This window comes from Malaya genurostris, chromosome 3 (genome assembly GCF_030247185.1).
Source record: "Malaya genurostris strain Urasoe2022 chromosome 3, Malgen_1.1, whole genome shotgun sequence".
Taxonomy (NCBI): Eukaryota; Metazoa; Arthropoda; class Insecta; order Diptera; family Culicidae; genus Malaya; species Malaya genurostris.
The window spans coordinates 276,935,916-276,955,596 of NC_080572.1; the positions used below are offsets into that span (position 1 = coordinate 276,935,916).

Below are 19,681 nucleotides of genomic sequence, written 5' to 3' on the forward strand. Positions count from 1 at the left end.
CTATATCTAAGGGAATTCAACTTTCGATTCCGTTTTCGAAAAAGGTTGGATTCAAAGTAATAACATTCGAAACGCACGGAGCCAAACAAATTTCCCATTTTAATAATGGGGTGCCACATTTCCCGTGTAGGCCCGTGTCTACATTCTCAAAATCGCTTGTGCAAAATCACCCCCGCTGGAAAATTGTGTTCATATAATAATCCTTTTGTTTGGTATATCCTTTCACACACACACACACACACAAAATAAAAACCCACACCGGCGGAGTGGGGGCTTCTTTGAATACTTCGCACGCAACGTCACGGCAGCATCTGCTCTTGGGGAACTCTTCCCGGGTGTAATTTTTGATGATGCTATCGTCTCATTAAGTGGGGTTCCACAAACAACGTCACGCTACAGAGGCAACGGAATAACCGGCAACACAAAGAGATGAACACGTATATGGAAAAGCTGGCGGTCTTCGGAGTGAGACGACGGATGCCGCCATTGCTCCTGATGTTACTTACCGACGGTGGACCGCAGGGGTGTGCGGAATACGCTATTTTCAAGGATCGTGAAATTAAGATTGAGGTAAATATTTACACGCTTCGAAGCCCTCCCCTTTTGTTTTTGCCAGGATAGCAAACCGGCGGTTCTTTCATTTTGACTCTCTGTCTCATATCAGGTGTGACGTTTGTTCGGTATTCAATTGAAACTAAGTATTCTTTGTAGAACCATACTTAGTATTTTATGGATGTAAATGTTATTATAATTTTACATTGCTTAAATTTCTATTGATACGTATATTCATTATTTTAATTTTTGGCTTACTTTCTGTATCATTATATCAGGGAAACGCATGAGTTAAGAATTACAATTTCTTTTCCCAGCAAACATAAAACCTATTCATGTTTTACATCAATATAGTTATAGAAGTTCAAAAATGATAATTTCTGGATTATTGTCCGCAATCGCGTCCCGTTCCATACAATTAGATGATCCCGGGATGAGAGAACTGTTAACGAACAAAGGCACCGACACTGGAGGTTTATTTTGCGATTAACACATGGGCTGAAAAGTCCCGGGCCTAACAAAGAAAACTCGATTTCCATTTCCATCAGGAGGAACGCAATCATTCCAACACTGCTCAATAGTACTTTCGTAGAACTATTTATTTTTCGCCTTAAATTTCTTACCGGCGAGCATTTTTTTGTCAGGCCTGCGAACAATCAGTAGTCACTGAGAGCTGAATCTGGAGAATACGGTGGATGTGGGAGCAATTTGAAGTTCGATTCATGTAGTTTTGCCATTGTCTCGATTGACTTGTGACACGGTGCGTTGTCTTGATGAAACAATTGTTTTTCTTTGCCACATGCGGTCATTTCATTGTTAATGCACGGAAAGACTGAAATCAGCATTTTGGCGAAAGAATTAGTTGATTTTCTGATTTTAGTTAGTTAGTTTTTGAGACAACTAAAAAAATCTTACTTTTGCTAATTTAAATTTTTTAATTCTAATTCCCATTATAATAATAAAATATTTGTTGAAATGGCTATTTTTTTAGTTGAATTCACCAATTAAACGTGCTGTCATTTCTTAGCTAAGGCACACTTCATATTCATTCAACTAATTATTTAGTTGAATTAGAGAAATAAAACGTTGTTTTCAACCAACATAATTGGTTGAATTGGTTTCTGCAATTTATATGGCGCTCTGTCACCGAAAAAACGTTAACACCGTAATGACTACTAGCTACTAGATGGCACACTACTACCGAAAAAAATTTCAGTCGCGATTATCTTCTCTACATTGGCAGGTATAAATACGATGTTGTATTGGAGAAAAAGACATAAGCGAAACAAAAACTTCGTTGTTTTCTTCATTCGACTTCGCGAAATCGACTCTCTCACTGAAAACTTTGAGCACTCTTTCCACTAACAGTTTACGTCATTTTTACCTATCGGTTTAGAAATTTATATATGGATATATCGTAACACATGCGAAAAACATCTAAACAATTTGCAAGCAGTTTCAACAGTCCCTTTTAGCTTTTTAATGGATTGTTTTGCTTTGACACTTCTCATGAGTTTTTGGCTAATAAACATGTTAATAAAACCAATTTCATTTTTGTTTTTTGTATGCTGTCCTTCAGTAATGATGGTGATAAATAAATAGAAACAAATTATCTGATTTTAATAACAAAATTAGTTGTCCATGAAAATTTCGTGTTGGATTGAAATATTGCTGGTTTGTGTCCAGAATATTCACCAACTAAACATATTCTCTAAAAATAAGAGTTTTTTTCAGCAAAGTAAATTCTCAATTTTAACTAATTTTATAGTTATTTTGGAAATTTTGTTGTTAAAATAAACTAATTCAAAAACAGTAATACGAATTAGGCGCAGAGCTACTTTCGGTCGTTCCGTGTGGTATTTCCTTTCTCAAGATAGTCGATAAATATCACACCACGCACATCCAAAAATACCGAAGCCATAACCTTTCCAGCCGATTGTTGTGCTTTCGGGCACTTTGAACGAGGTTCACCAGTTGCTGTCCACTCAGATGACGATTCCGAGGTGAAGTGATGAATCCATGTTTCATCCATTGTCACATATCGCTGCAAAAATTCCGATTTGTTACGTTCAAAAATGGTCGAACACTGCTCAGAATCATCAACACGTTCTCGTTTTTGGTCAACAGTGAGCAAACGCGGCACCCACTTTGAACAGAGCTTTCTCACAGGCAAATGCTCATGCAATATAAAGCCAATACATTCTTTTGGCATTTTGACGATGTCAGCTCACTCACACAGCTCCACTTTTCGATCATTCAAAACGATTTTGTGGATTTTTTTAATGTTTTCTGGTTTAACCGCCTTATGCATCATCGGACCAAGACCACTTTTGAAGTCAGCAAACCGACGTGTCATTGTTGTTTCTGATGGAGTGGATTCTCCATAACACTTTTCAAGCCATTGCACAGTGGATTCTGTAACTCATGAACTAATTGAGATAGGTCAACAAACTAAAGCGTTTCTTATGTAAACGTTTTGGTGACTATTTAACCCCAATTCCTCCAATTCATGAGATCCTTACTGTGAATCGTCTTTAAATATTGGTAAAACTTATTGCAAGTTTGCTAATACCGTTTTCGTTTTTGAACCTAGACGCGGGCGACTCTGACTCCGAGTAAAACGAACACGTGGTACGCGCCCTAAACAACAACTCATGAAAAAAAGAAAAATAAACAAACTTGCATGGATGCGTGGTGCGACCCGAGAAAATTTTCAGAGCGAAACTACGCGATTGGAGTCCGATCTAGAGCGACCTCAGATTGTTAAAACAAACATTTCAAACGTTGTTTGGGTGACTCTGGGTCAGCTTTTGGGCTGCTCTGATCAATAAACGAAAACGGTATAAATCTGGCTTATCTTATGTAAAAAAGTCTGTAGAATCGAATACCAGAACTTATACTGGCCACACGAAACGTTTTGATGGCTATTTTACCCCATTTCCTCCATTTTATGGTATTTTATTATAAATCGGTTTTAAATCACGGTGAAACTTATTGGAAGTTTACTAAATCCAATTTACACGAAACGTGTTGACGACTATTTTACCGAGATTTAAGCACGATTTACAATAAGATATCATGAAATGGAGAAATGGGGTAAAATAGTCACCAGAACGCTTCGTGCGGCCAGTCTAGGTTCTTCCATTCGGGTCTACAGACTTTTTAACTAAAGATAAGCTAGATTTAGTAAACTTCCAATAAGTTTTAGCATGATTTAAGATTGATTTACAATAAAATACCATAAAATGGAGGAAATGGGGTAAAATAGTCATCAAAACGTTCCGTGCGGCCAGTGTACACTCTTCCATTCGATTATCCAGACATTTTTACATAAAATCCAGCTATTTCAGTAGACCGCACTCGATTTGTTTTCAAGTTACAGAACAAATACTACAGAAAACCCTAAAATTGCTAGGCATTTGGGTAAAACGAGCAGGATGGCGATTCATGCAGTCATTAAAAACCGTGCCATTGAATTTCTTGGATTTTTTTTACATAAGAAACTCTCTTGTTTGTTGCCTTTATCCATGGTTCCCGATTTCTTTGCGGGTTTCCTGGGTTTTTTTTCCTACTGTGCATTGCTTTGCTTGAAAGGGATTTTTTCCTATCAAGAATCAGTGTAAAATTAAAACACGAAATTGTTTTTGATTCCTTGTTCTAAAAATAACAAAAGTAGCGTCACTCTTAGCACAATAACTCACAAAATTAATGAATGGAATATCATGAAAATTTAACAGCTGTCTTTAAAGGTTAGTATTAACTGAAAAAAGGCGACTGCGATCAAACTAGCACCATCTATGTGTTAGGCCTGGGACTTTTCAGCCCATGTGTTAATCTATTGACTGTCTTTTTCCTTATTAAGACTTTCGGACACTCAACTAAACTCAGACAGTAATTTTATTGGACCGACAAAGACATCGGAACTGGACGGTGGTTTGCTTAAACTGATACTTTCTGTATCTACTACACATACGAACGATCGATTTGATCCGAAATGCGTTTTTCTACTAGGAAAATAGGAGAAAAAACATTGATGTGGTCAAACGGGATAGATCTAATCTTGATCGAGACAGACTAAGGGTACTCCAGATAGATTGTATGATTCCGAATTCCTTGTAAGCAGACTCCAATTCTAATTCTCATCTAGAAAAAAGAGCAAGCGGTGCAATTGAACAAAACTAACCGTTCAATATTCACTCCATTCCTTCGTCAGCTCGAAGCAGAGGCAACTAGATTTGCTTGAGAATGAGCATTGAGTCGTTCAGAAAAGCAAAAGTAGTCCCACATTAACTATCTTGATCTATTATATTTCTTTTTTTCTGTTATAACTTATATCAGACCCTGTCAGCTTGGAGCGAAGTCAATTTTCAGTTCAGCAACGCCATCGCACGGCATCACATTCAACATATCATGTCAATTGTATGGGTGCGCAACCCTGCTATTTTGGCGCGCACGAATTTGACATTTTTCTCCCCTACTTCTATGTATAAGATTCGATGCGGGCTCGTCTGGGGGCGACATGCTCGCAAAAAAAGGATGTTGCCAATGATTTGTTCGGGAAATGTAAGAGCTGGATATCTTGTTAATATGATGTCTTTGCTTATATTCATCTTGCTCTAGCGTATTTGGGTGGATTGAGTATGATATAGCAAAATTTGATCCAAATCAAGAAATACAAAAATTAAATTTTATTAAAAAATCTGTCATTTGCGGTGGAATTGATTCCTATGTTTTACTGCATTATAATATTTTTTCCAGATTTTGCGAAGGCTCAGAACAATAAAAAAATTCAATTGTATACAAAAATTGTGTGGAAAATTAATAAATTTGTAATTGTTCTATAATACGTTATTATATTAACTACGATCTGTGAAAGTTTCAATGAAATCGGTTCAATTGTTAAAGAAACGGCATGATTTTGTTGAAAATTTAACAAAAAAAAAAATAAATTTTAGAATAATTTTTAGAGAAAAAAAATCTATAAATCGTGACTGAACCGATCAAACTTCAAATTCAAATAAATATCTTATTATTCCATTGAATGAGATTGAATTTTATCCGGATCCGACTTCCATGGTGATGAAAGTTAAAAATGTCTAACCTTCATATAGTTGACGACCCTAAAATGTACGAAATTTTTCAAACAGATTGTAAAGCTATCTTAATTTGGAAGCCTGGGTACTCGATGGCCGTGAAAACTTACGTCAACTGTTACATTCTCCAAATTCCAGTTTAAAACAGATTTTTTTATGTACAGATGATGCTATAGGACTTTGAGTGTGCATAATCTGCTTTCAGACGTTAACTATCTATATATTCGAGACACCATGACGTAGCACGGGAAGATTCCTTACATCGAAAAGGAAATAATGTAGAATTTTCCCTCCACTATCCTCTATTGCGTACGTTTGTTACGCTTGTGCTTAAAGACATCTATACCATCTTATGTAACTTTCGTTCTCGACACAAGAATTCCATATAAATCGCTTGTCACCTATGACCATCAGTAGGCTACAAGTCAGTATTGCAAAAGGTAAACCTGTTCATTTAGGTAAACTTAGCGCGGAGCTGGACAAGAAATCATCTTCACACAAGAACACGGATTATTCCTCTACACCAACCCAAAGCAATTCCAGTACTTCTGAGACAGTCGTTAACAACAATCAAATAAAACAAGGTACTACCCAAAACCTGAACAAATATCAGTTTATTCCACCAACAACAGTGAAATCTCGAGCCAATAGACGAGGACGTGAATAGTCCTCGTCTAGTTCGCTGGTTTGCAATTAGAGTGCCTCTTCCAAAAATATCCTGTAATAAAACTATTTTTCAAAAATTCGTGCAAATAAGAGATCATATTTTTCACAATTTACTTAACAAACTAACAATTATTATTGCTTTTTCTAAAAAAGTATAGTAAAGATAGACTCTATTCGTCAAACTAACTAATAGATTTGGAAAACCTACAGAGACTAATCTGCGAGTATGGGCTTCTGGGATTTAGAAGCTAGGGCATCGGTCAAAAATATTGTACAATTTTATCTGTGCCAAATGAAACATTCGCATAGAAAAGGTGCAGAGCTTAGCATGTGGGTCGGATTAAAAGTTTTTGGTACACTACAAACTTCTTTCCAGGGATTAAACTATCAGAGCATATTTAATTCGAGGCCAAGCAATTTGTTTGAAGCGTACTTCTAAGAAAAAAAAATAATGATATTAAAAATGCAATTTTGAAACAGATTTAAATTTGAAAAACAGGCAAATGATTGTGCAACACTAACGTTACTAATACACACAAACGAACACGTATTTGGCATACAGCACCGAACTTTTCACATGTTAAAAGCGGGAAATCCATCAACAACAACAGATTCAATATACTCAAGCGAACACGGTGTGCAGCAGATAGAAGAAAATGACACACCACTCAGAGCAAGCATCCAGTGAGCGACAAGCTGCCTACTTCGTTGGCGACTAGCTGCCGATTAAAGTTACTATGTGAAATTCTAGATGCAGACCAACGATCGAAACCGTCGGTCGTGCACGAAAAATCAATAGGATGACATCATTTGCCCTGCTGTGATTGGTTAGTGCAAACATAGATCGATTCTAACCCATTTTTCAATAGTATGCTATTGAAATACTGAAACGACGTTACCATACACGTTTAAGTTAAATGTTTCCGAATCGATTGATAGTTAAATTATATAATATATTATATAATCCACAGATCATTGAGTTATTAGCGTTCAAAATTATGACAAAAAATCTAACGCGGCTAGTTTTCTAGCTTTCAATTGACACCAGGCCACGTATAGTGAAGAGTGAGGCATTTTCAAAGCCCAACAAAAAAGACAATCGGATTATAACATCAGTAATAATTCCATATTTTTTCATCATGACAACGTTTGGCTCCATGTTTCGGCAAGTATCAAAACCTTCCTAGCACATACTTTCGGACCCCCTTCCTAGTATCAATAGGATCGTAGCAACAGCCAATCGAAATTCCGGGACACGAATGAACCGGTTACGAAGTATGTCGAAGCAGAAGGTCAAGCTCCGCATTGGAATGGAATGTATCCTGAATTTCAGTGTACCGAACACCGTGCAGGAAATCAATATTTGACTCGACAGGAACGGAATTCATAAATTGCAATAAAGATTGAAAAATACGTTGTAGTTTCTGGACGTTTCTGATGTCTATCTCGTTCATAAACATTCTAATATAAATATTTCTCCACACAGCACAGGAGCCAGTAGTTATAACATTTTTTTTGTCTGCTCCACATCCCATATAAATCCATTACACCAAAAGTAACCAAAACTCATCTATCCAAACCATGGCTGACTCTGGCTGGCACCCAGCTCGGTAGCTAAATCACAGAAATTAATCATCCTGAATAATGATACACTCGAAAAGCAACACGACTTCTATCCATGGATGCCATCTCGGTTCGGTTGAAGAAGAAAAAAAACTGATGTGCATGTGCGTTACATTCGTGTATAAAATATTCAACATCCGCCCGACACGTACCATCCGACGGCTTAGATTTGAATATCTATATATGATAAGAAGAACTAACCGCCAGAAGAAGTCAGAAGAAATAAAAATACCAGTAGTAAAAGATCAGCAATCAGAAAACTAAATGGTCATACATTATTCACTCGAATGGACCGGGCCGGTTCTCAATTGGTCGGTTCGGCCGGGATGATTCCAACATAGACCTTCCCCGGTAAGGAAGTAATGCTCACAACATTCACAAACTGTGTTTTATCATAGCCCTGCACTTGTAGGTCTAGGTTATGGAATTTAATATCAGCAATTTATCATCCCTTTTTTACCACTTTCCGACCGTTTTTATTCTGTTTTCGAAAGGATGCCCTTTTCTCCGTTCCGTCTTACCTGTCGTCCTCGCAGCTGACAGAGCCACCATCCTTTGAGATCACTGGTGTCCGTTTCGATCACGGTAAGAATGTCGCCCTTGCGGAAGGCCAGTTCATCGGTACTCTCGGCAATGTTGTCGTAGACGGCTTTTGCCAGAATTTTCTGCAATCGAAAGGAAGAGATCGAAAGTAAACAAATTAAAAACTGAGTAACCTTGGGCGGATTATGCGGATCATGTTAACTAGGGTGTTGTGTTAGCAAATCGCCGCATGCTTCGATGGAAGAAGCACCGACACGCAGAAAGATTTATGATAATTATGCTAATAATGGTACACGGTAAAGAGACGCGTATGTTTGTTTGTTTGTTGGTTTGCTTCATGCAGTGCATTGTTTTCTGCTTTGCAACATTAGTTACTATGCGATTGCGCCTGTCATATCAGTATTAACACACCCTCGAGTGTTGATCGTATCGGGAAACGGACCGGTTCGAATCTCGTAAGATCTTTGCGGGGCTTATAATGAACAGTTTGTCAAGTTCTCTTGACGTGACTAAATTGGATGGCATTATTAGTAGAATTTGAATTTGTGATTAAAATCGATGAAACATTAAACGTTGTCCCGGAGAACTATGTCCCTTCCATAATTCATATTCATGTTATTTCTAGCAATCATGAATTCATCCGTGTTCGAACTATATTCAGAATGCAGAATTATCGAAGGTCTTAAGAAATTCGTAAGTTTATCACATTTATTAACTAAACTCAATACTTTGCGTGAGTTAATATAATAGAGCTCAAGCACTCTTTTTTTCTTTTAACTCGCATATAGCCATAAAAATGCATCTACATGCATAATTATTCAAAAATCTATCATGCTATCTTCAATCAATCGTTGTGTTTGGAAATTATCATTAGGAACCAATTTCACTTTATTTGTCACCATTAAATTCGTTGTTTTATAAGTTTTTTGGTGTTTTAAATATTCATATTGGCGAAAGTATAACCTTGATTTAGACCTCAATTATGTTGTCTATATTGTAATGCATCGCATACATGGAGTAACTCTAGAAGTTGAGATTAACTTTTGTGGAACTGTGGACTTTTATATAACTTGACCTGTACGACATTGAACTCAATATACTTAATTGGGCATGTGGTTCAAAATAGTGAAGCACATGGATCAAATAGGCTCAGTAAAATAACCACACAACGCAGTTCGTTGCGCGCCAAACGACATTATCAATAATCTAGTATTCTTAATTTCCTCTTCAGTTGACAAGCATTGAATAACTCGATACGCGCCAAACAATCATCGAAGATTTGCGTTTCCGAAGACGTGTTTACATTCTAGAAAAAAGTAATATTTTATTTGCAATATTAAGCGCCCTAATCATGTTCCATGAAGGCAATGCCGCAAATAAATTCTTATCAAATCGGGTCAGTTTCATGTTTGATCTCTTTTGTTAGAAATATTCGATCCTGAAACTCCCGTGGCTATATACACTTGCTACTCTCTCCTCTACATAAAAATTCTTATGACATCCTTGTTCTCACGTAATCTGTCAAAATTTTCCAACTGATAATGTTTTTTTGATAACGAAAGGCTGTTTATCATCATAACTACATTCGTACCATAGAATAGACGAATTTCACGTGAAACTCGAATAAATGTTGGCAGCACCCTCTCAAATTTTAATGAAAAATAAAAAAAAAAATAATAAAAAATAAAGGTAGTGGAATAAACAAGTTTGATGTCCACTTTAAAGGGAAAAGTGCGGATTAAAAACAACGTAAATTACTATTGGATTTATTTAAATATGCAGTAGTTTATGTTGAAATGGGGTTTATAAATTAGCTGTTGCAAATTGATGTTGAGCTTCTTTTCATCTTCAGATTTTGCCTTCCATTTGTCAGCGGAAAGCAGTTTATATGAAACTGTTACTACCTCATAGCAGTTGAGCATGAAGTGCTAGATGTTTGAGTAAAAAATCGAAATCCAAGATGACTTACCAAATGATTCAGTAGTCAATGTTTAACGTAACAAAAATGGCCAAGAGTCCAAAGACTCACATGCACAGCAGTCCCAAGAGTTCCAAGAGTCGCAAGAATCCCAAGTTTCAAAAACTCATTGAAAAAAGACGAAATTCTTTGAATTTGTGGTTTTTCTGAAAATTATTCATTTATTACTCAAAATGCTGCTCAAGAATATAATTAGAATAACTCTCAAGCAACAATACATCCATTTGGAGTTTACTATAAGAAAGACAATGAACTTGCAAATGTTAGCTTTATTATCATATCAGAAGCAATGACTAACGATACAATTGCAGTTCAGTTGTTCATCTAAAAAATGATTGATATTTTGAAACAAATGACAAGCTTTCCCAAAATTTACAATACAAAAAATAAAAAAACTTTGCAGGCCTGTGCAGATTTCAGTCAACGTATGAATTAAGCGCAGAATGGCATTTTTTGGCAACATCCCATGGAAAAGGTCCCTGTGATACTATTGGTGGCACTCACAAACGAATGGCAAAAAGAGCCAGTTTTGCTCGCGACTGTGGAAATTCCATAACAACCCAGCGAGAGTTAAATGACTGGGCAGTTGAATAAAAAAAAAATTACCGAATTAAATTTCTGCTACATATCCACTGAACAGTATAACAAAATGTCCGAAGAATTCGATTAACCTGCATAATAACGCCCAAATAATATCTTGCACTCAGAAATTCCACAGTTTCTAATTCAGAAGCAAAAATATTTTCCTTGTATAGAAACAATACAAAATAGAATGCATAGCTTAAAGACAAATGTAAAATATAAAAATAAATAAATATTTGTGTGAAGAAAATAAAGAAGTAATAATGCAATATTTGTTTAATGACATAAATTCTTTTCAATTGATTTTTTTAATAATAAAAATATACTTAGTTTATATATTAAACAATATCTTTTCTCAAACAGAGTTTGAACTTTCATTGGTTTAGTTTTCGATAAAATTACACTGAAAAAAATTATTTTGGACAAGGAAAAGTTTTTTTTTCAAATAACTTTTTTTCTGCCCAACTTGAATTTTTGACTGCAGATAGGCAATAGAATCACCTAGCTTAAATCAAAATTTCATCCAAATCAATTTTTTTTCCCGATTTATTAACTTAAGTTGTTTGACGTAAAGCTGCCATAACTAAGTTCAGTTTTTGCAATGACTGAGCGGGAACATATATTGGAGAAGCCAAATGAATGAAAAACAAACAGAAAGGATGAATTTTTGGAAAAAGATACGGTCAGAGACAGGACTCGAACTTGCGTTCTTATGCATTCCGTGCATATGCGCTACCATTTCGCCACTCTGAATCTAGTTTTAGTCACTCTAAAACGCCAAACAGACACAATAGCGCGTACATCGAACATGGTCTACATCCTGGCCGTCACCCGACCGATACCTTATATCCAAACATCTTCTCTGTCCATCAAACACTAGTCTTCTCGCTTTATACCTATTTCTCCGATCAAGCATTGAGTAGAAGAGTGTATTTATAATCGCTTGTCACCTTCTTTAATGGTGCCAGTCGCTGGCTGGACATCATCAGCGAAAAAAAAAAGGTCTTGAGGTCCCATAAAAAATTCCTGAATATTATTTGGATAAGATTTCCGGTTCGGGAGTTATGAGGTAAAATGTGCAAATAAAAGAAAATATGTGTTCTAAATTTTCTCATAGATGGCGCGACCGATTTCCACAAACTTAGATTCAAATGAAAGGTTCTGTGGTCCCATGCGTAATTCCTGAACTTCATGCGGATCCGACTTCCGGATCCGGAAATATAGGGTTAAGTGTGTTACAAATTTTATACCATCACTGAAAATGGGGAAAAACCTTAAAAAAAATTCGAAATCGACCACAAATCTTTTCACATTTGATAGTTTTTATCAGTAGACGGTCAAACAAACCGATTTCGGTTCTTCTTTTAAGAATCAAAGAAAATTATTTTGAAGAATATCACAGTATTATATATGATAGTATGATTGATATGAGAAAGGCGAGTTTTTGTAGGATGTGTCAGTTTTCGACTACAGCCATTTGAAACATGGTAAAAAAAGTTTGGCCCTTTTTAAAGTATGCAAAGTGGTTTTTTTGTTTCATTCAAATTTGAGAGGCATCTTAGAGCTAAGGCAGTGTGGCTTATTAAATATATCGTTGAATAAGGTAAAAAATAACTAGTTCATATTACTAGATTTTGTGTGCTTATATATAATCTCCTAATTCAGCTCATAACGTAAGGAAAAAGAGAGACTGTTGAAAAATTTTTTTACTTTATTCATTAGTGAAAATCCTACTTAGAAAATCTCACGAAAATCCGGGAGAGACAATTGTCATTTCTGCACATTTTCTGTATGGTTGATTTTACTTTTTTTGAATTTGTTTATCGGACGAGGCCAAAGATCCTAATGGATGTTACTATTCTTCTTATTAAGGAAGCCGCGTTCCCATTACGCACTGATGAGAGTTGAAGGGCTTTTGGTTCACTAATTGTGTTTTGGTCCGTTGATTGATTCATTGTCGCTGGTGTTATTTCTGTTCTAGTGTCGATTTCTTTTTGCTATCATTGTTTCTTACGAAGAAAATTGATGGTCAACGAGAAGTAAGAAAGAAGTTTTTTTTAAGTGCAAACGCGACACTGTTCCTTTTTTATCGGAACTGATATATTTTTCCGAGTATACTAGTCGATAACCCAGCGGGAGGAGGTACATACTTTTCTACAGCACAATCTTTCACTCACGCCGATATGTTATATTTAACGATTTAATACACGACTTTCAATTTTGGTTAAGTTTCTTCTTCGACTCATCAGTGCATATCAGTTTATGTTAAATAACTCTTAGGTCACCTTGCAGTGACACTTGGTTCGAAATCAATGGGACTTATTTGGAACCAATAATGATGGCTTTTATTCGTTACGTTCGTTATATATGAATTTATATTTTTAATTTTTAAAGTAAATAATTCGATTACTACAATTCAAAGCATTGATCGTTTGACAATCATCAACTGGACCAGCCTTCAATTTCTGACAATAACACTTGTAACGGTTGGGTTGGGACATAAGTTAATCGGTTTTTTGATGGATATAAACAAATTGGCAACCGACCGATCAACCAATTAGCACGGTCAGTGGGTTTCCGCTTGATGTCTCGGCCATTGGTTTCCAAACATAGGCAATTATGATGGTTTTCCGATCAGTGAGCACAAATTCGGGCAGTATTTTGTGTTTTCCTTTGCTGCAAAAAAGCGAACCTATCAATTTCAGTGCGTCGCAGTTCGTATGGTTCATTTCCTCGTTGGGATTAATGGTCAGAGACGTTTACCAAATGTTACCAACTGATGGCACGCGCCTGATGGCATTTGTGACACACTCGATTGAGCAAGGTAGGGTCGATTCAGTTCCTCTTATCACTTGTATTATGTTCAACTATTGACAAACATTTTCGTTAACGCGTACAATACAAGACATCATCACGAGTCTGTTTGGAAGCTTTCATCTTTCAGCGGCAATATAGTGGTTCTCCCAGAAGCATAATCGTAAATCCAGACATAAATTGCCCACACCACTTAAATAATTTACATCGCCATTATCCCGAACCGCGTTTTTTTTCGGTATTCGTTATTGCTGTGCAATCGAATGAGTTTCGCCATTATGTCACATGCTCTTAAGCGATTCCACAGCTTTGTATTGCATGATTGTAAACAGTATTTGACTCTTGGCAGTGCGGTAAATGTCAAACAAGCCCGACCGAACGCAAAAAAAAATGAACGATGCAATTTTGGTAAAAAAAAGACTAAAAGGAAAATTATAATCATCTACCGCCGGCCGAGGCCGAGGCGGCCAACAAACAAGCAAGCAGTAAGACAAATTTATGCAAAACGATTGTTCCGGAGCCGGAATAAATAACCCGTCGGCGGAGGAGGAGGAGGAGGAGGAAAATAAAACAATCGGTCGGAACAAAGAAACACCCGTGGCTCATAGCGAAGTGGAAAACGTGTAACGTGCGATTCCCACGAAGTTTTCATTTGCCCGATGAAGTGTTGCATTCGCTAACTTCAGTTGATTAGCTCGGCCCAACACCTTCGCGATCGCAGTACGACGAGAGGTTGCATTGCTCAATTTATTATGTTGTTTGATTCACTGGTTTTTTCGGTCATTAAACTGGCACTTGAATGAAGATATTAATTAAAATTAAAAGCTAAAGTTGTAGAGCTTTTGATTCTGTAGGCTGTTCAATGACGAGTTCCGATAATTTTCAGTATTCAAAAGCGACTTTGGATAATTTCAGCGAAGCCGGAACATTAAATCATACCTAAAATGTGACCAGAGGGGAAGTACTACATGGAATGAAAAGTTCCGGTTCTCTCACAGGAAATACGTGAATAGTGGATGTGCATGTTTCTATTCACTAGTATTTGAATAACAGTTGATCGTGTCAGACGAGTTCTAGTTTTCATCAAGCTATGGGAAAAGACGAGATTTGTGTCCTGATAAACGGTGCGACGGTGAAATTGAATGGTTTGCGGTACGAATTGGTTCACCATCCCCCGTATTCTCCCGATCTGGCCCCCAGCGTCTATTAACTATTTCAAAATCTAAAAAGGTTTCTCCAAAGAATGAAATTTACGTTAAATGCTGAGGTCATTGTAGAAACGGAAGCCTATTTTAAAAATCTTGGCAAATCTTTGTTCATTCAAAGGGCTTGGAACTGTTGGAGTACCCATGGGTTAAGTGCATAAGTAAAAAATCGACTTTCTCTTTGTTTGGCCCGGGAGATCTCATTCCATGTTGTATTGGTCGTTTATTTTTGGAAAATTATTCCCTCTAATACCTTTTGTCCAAAACGAATAAAAACTATAATCAACTTCGCACAGAAATTTCTGATTGTTGTTATATTAATAAGATATTAAGTGTCAACCAAATTAATATGGTTTAACATCAGTTTTGTTTGCATAACAAGAAAAAATACTACTGCCTCTGAGTGCTCTTTGTTTAGTACATTCTTGAGGATACTGTTCACAACAACGCTGTGAACAAACTTGTGTAATTTATCACTCATTGTCGTGTGTTTTGTGTTTCTTTGCACTAACTTTTCTCGAAGATGACTCAATCAATTTTCACGAACTTAGATCTAAATGAAAGCTGTTATGGTTCAATACAAAATTCCTGAATTTTGTTTGGATCTGGCTTCTGGTTCCAGAGTTCTGGGACAAAATGAGCAAAACAATTAAAATATATGTACTAATATTTTTCAGAGATGGCGAGACCGATTTTAAAAAAGTGAGATTTAAATGAATGGCTTTATAGCCCTTTACAAAATGTCTGAATATCATCTGGATCTGACTTCCGGTTCCGGAATTATAGAATGATCAGTGTAAAAAATCCAATTTCAAATTATTTCCACTCTGTACTCAAAGATCGCGTGACCGGTTTTTACAAACTTAAATTCAAATGAATGATATTCGTATTTGAATTATTTCTCGTTTTGATACTTGTTAGAGAATTTCGACATTTCAACTACTAAAACGAAAACATCTTTTTGTTATGAGCTTGATACTGCTTGTTTATCGGGTTACGGTCCAATACAAAGCTTCTGAATTTTATCCGGATCCGTTAAAATGTTAAAATTTTATACCATCATTAAAAATGTAGAACCAAACACGTAAAAAATTGCTATCCTGGTTTTCGGGCTCCGATTCTGGAGACACCGGAAATAGTGGTCAAATTTTCCCAAATGGATCTCTTTCACTTTTTTCAAGATGGTTTATCCGATTTCCTTCAACTCAGGCTCAAATGAAATGTCCTGTGTTTTTATACGGAATTCCTAATTTCATCCAGATCCGAGGTAAAGTGTGTTCAAAATTTCATACAATCACTTAAAAGGACGAAACAAAAAAAAATATAAAAAAATTCTAAATCGGCCTCAAAACAACTCGGTAGTCCTTATGGGTAGACGGCTAAACAAACCGATTTCGGTTATTCTTTCAAGAATCGAAGGAAATTATTTTGAAGAATACCACAGCATTATATATGATAGAATGATTGATATGAGATAGGCAACTTTACACTACTAGGTGGATTAAAACAAGTTTTTATAGGTGTATTGAGAACTTGCTATCCGAAATCCGTTCCTTGTAGAATGTATCTTAAGAACGAAGAATTGAATACCGGAGACATTTTTGAAACTGAAGAGCAGATAATAATACGAGAGAGCCAAATCTGGAGACTAACGTGAATGAAGAAGCGATTAGAGCCTTCCATTGTCGATTTGAGCCATGGTTGCAACGCCCTTGCAAGTGCTTGTAGAATGAATGTTGTTCGATTCACGTGAGGCCGATTCGCTGCGATTACGGCACTCAATCACTTCCAAAACGCCTAGTAATACTCGCTGTCTACGAAAAGTATATCTCGACTCTCCTAAAAAACCCACGCCATGACTTTCACGAATCATTGCACCTCCCTGGGCTGCATAGAAGCACACAGTTTGAATATTACATACTTTAACTTAACAAAACAAATCACATGCCAAAAGTGTTTATTTTTGTATTATAAAGAATAAAACACAATGTTAAATCGTCGAGTTTCCGAGCCCCCAAACCTGTCCGGCCCCGGAAGGATTTCAACCCTTTCCCCCACTATTTAGGCGACCCTGTCAAGTATTCATTCTGATATCTGGCGTGAAAAAGTGGACCAAGATTTCACAGCCGATACCAATCAATGCCGAATTCGCATCAGCATGACTCGTACAAACACGCTTCCAAAGTGTACTCGCGTTCGTGTTTTTGATCCGGAGCCAGCAGAAACTACAACTAGCGGTAGGATATTTTTATTTCATCTATAGAGTCTCGCACATCTTCACTTTTCGGTCGAACAACACCAATCTATGCAATCACTGTGAAAACCGATCGATTTTTCAACCGAGGCCCAGAGGACCTAATATCATATACCATTCTATTCAAATGTCTCTGTGTGTGTTTATGTATTCAACGAAAACCGATTTTCACAAACATAAATTCAAATGAAAGGTCTTATGGTCCCACATCCTGCTATTGAATTTGATTTGGATCCGATTTGCGGTTATGAGACAATACAACCCCAGTTACACACCGGTACGTGCAGGCACGGAAGAAGAAAACACAACACGCCTTTACAAACGATGCACACAGCGTGCTTTGTTCAATTTCGTACACGCCATGGATACGAACGAAAACCAACACCGAAGCTGATTACTTACTTACACTTTCCTCCGATATAACGTAACCGATTTTTCACAAACTTAGATTCAAATTAAAGGCCTTATGGTCCCACACAAAGCTTTAGAGTTTCATCCGGATACAATTTTCGGTTCCGGAATTACAGGGCAAAGAGTGTTCAAAATTGAATAGGTCACTTTAAGCGGCTGGGTTCGAAACTATTCCAACCGTTAGTCATTGCTAGTAGACGGGCTATCAAATTAATTCCGGTTCCCGATTTTTTTTCAGCATATTTTCTCAGAGATGGTTTGACCGATTTTCACGAACTTAGATTAAAGTAGAAGGTTTTATAATCCTAAACAAAATTCCTGAATATCATCTGGATCCGACTTCGTTAAGTGTTAAAAATGTAATCGCGTCACCAAAAGTGACGAAGCGAAAAAGGCAAAAGTTCTTAACTAGGTTCGAAACTGGTCCAATTTGTAGGTTATGTTTGTTGCTGGCCATACGAACCAACTTTGGCTATTACGGTCCTCGAAATTAAGTTTCGAAAGTATTGAAAATAGTGCAGCAAAAGGGATCTACCTTACTTTTCTTCAAGATGGCCAAATAAATTTTCACATCTTATAGATTTAAAGGAATACTTTTACGGTATCATACAGAATCTCTGAATTAGTTGAGGGTAATACTTTCAGTTCCAGAGCTATAGAATATTTTGATTTGTAGATTTGGTTAGATGACGTGCGAGGAAAATTTCCTGTTTCTATTTAATGAACAGTTGTTTTTGAACTCCGTAGTAATATTTATGATGGTATGAGTAATATAAGATAGGTATCATTACAACACTAGGTGGATTAAAGCAGGTTTTATTTTGCTTGACATTAACTTCATCGGCAATGGAGTTTCGGTGTCCACGAAACTCTCGAAACCACTTGCATTTCATGGTGTAATCGCAAAACAGCATTGGCCGCACAGCATTTATCTCACTTTTGCCATTCTCATAAAGAAATTCTCACAAACTTATACCGTTTTCGTTTTTGAACCTAGACGCGGGCTACTCTGACTCCGAGTAAAACGAACACGTGGTAAGCGCCCTGAACAACAACTCATGAAAAAAAGAAAAAATAAACAAACTCGCATGGATGCGAGGTGCGACCCGAGAAAATTTTCAGAGCGAAACTACGCGATTGGAGTCCGATCTAGAGCGACCTCAGGTTGCTAAAACAAACATATCAAACGTTGTTTGGGCGACTCTGGGTCAGCTTTCGGGCTGCTCTGATCAATAAACGAAAACGGTATTAAATTCAAATGAAAGATCATACTTTTTCATAGAACGTTATTGAGTTTTGTCTGGTTTAGACTTACTGTTCCAGAATTATGAGGTGATATGTGCAAAAAATTACAAAAAATATGTAGTTAATTTTCTCAGATACGACTGAAATCATTTTAATAAACTTTGATTCAAATGAAAGGTTTTACAATCTTCTAGAACACTTCTGAATTTAATCTGAACTTAACTGCCGGTTCCAGAATTACAAGGTCATCCGCAAAAGAAAATCAATTTCAAGAGTGTGTTGCTGTAAAAGGCGATGTAAAAACGAATAAAATCCTTCAAACTAGCCCTATAACTATATCAGAAATCAGTTCCCGATTTCGGAAGTATCAGAAGTAGAGTTCAAAATGTCCAAAATGGAACACGTTTCATTGCACTTTTTTTATATTTATGAGAAAATCAGTAATAAGAAAAAGGTATCATAACACCACTAGGTGGAGTGAGTTTTTTCTGTTTTCTTCACCTTTTTTATGTTTTATGCGAGAAAGAGTCCATTTTTCATGTTCAATATGACTCCAAACGCGTTAACAACTATTCGAAAAATAGTTGTAATTTCATGTCCGGTTTAGGGATACGGGTGAGGTTTACTACGAGAATCTAACAAGTAAGCAGCTCATACAAACCCATGACTTTGGAACCGAAACTCCACTTCACAAATAAAATTCACTTCAATTGGA

The 19,681-nt window shown here is 36.6% G+C and overlaps 1 protein-coding gene across 1 annotated transcript in view; it reads right to left on the reverse strand.

The window, feature by feature from the left end:
* Positions 1–19,681, reverse strand: part of LOC131439478 (breast cancer anti-estrogen resistance protein 1) — a 238,313-nt gene that overhangs the window by 114,439 nt on the left and 104,193 nt on the right. Inside the window, 1 exon segment of the mRNA XM_058610531.1 lies at positions 8,456–8,599. Coding sequence (XP_058466514.1) covers positions 8,456–8,599 — 144 coding nt within the window.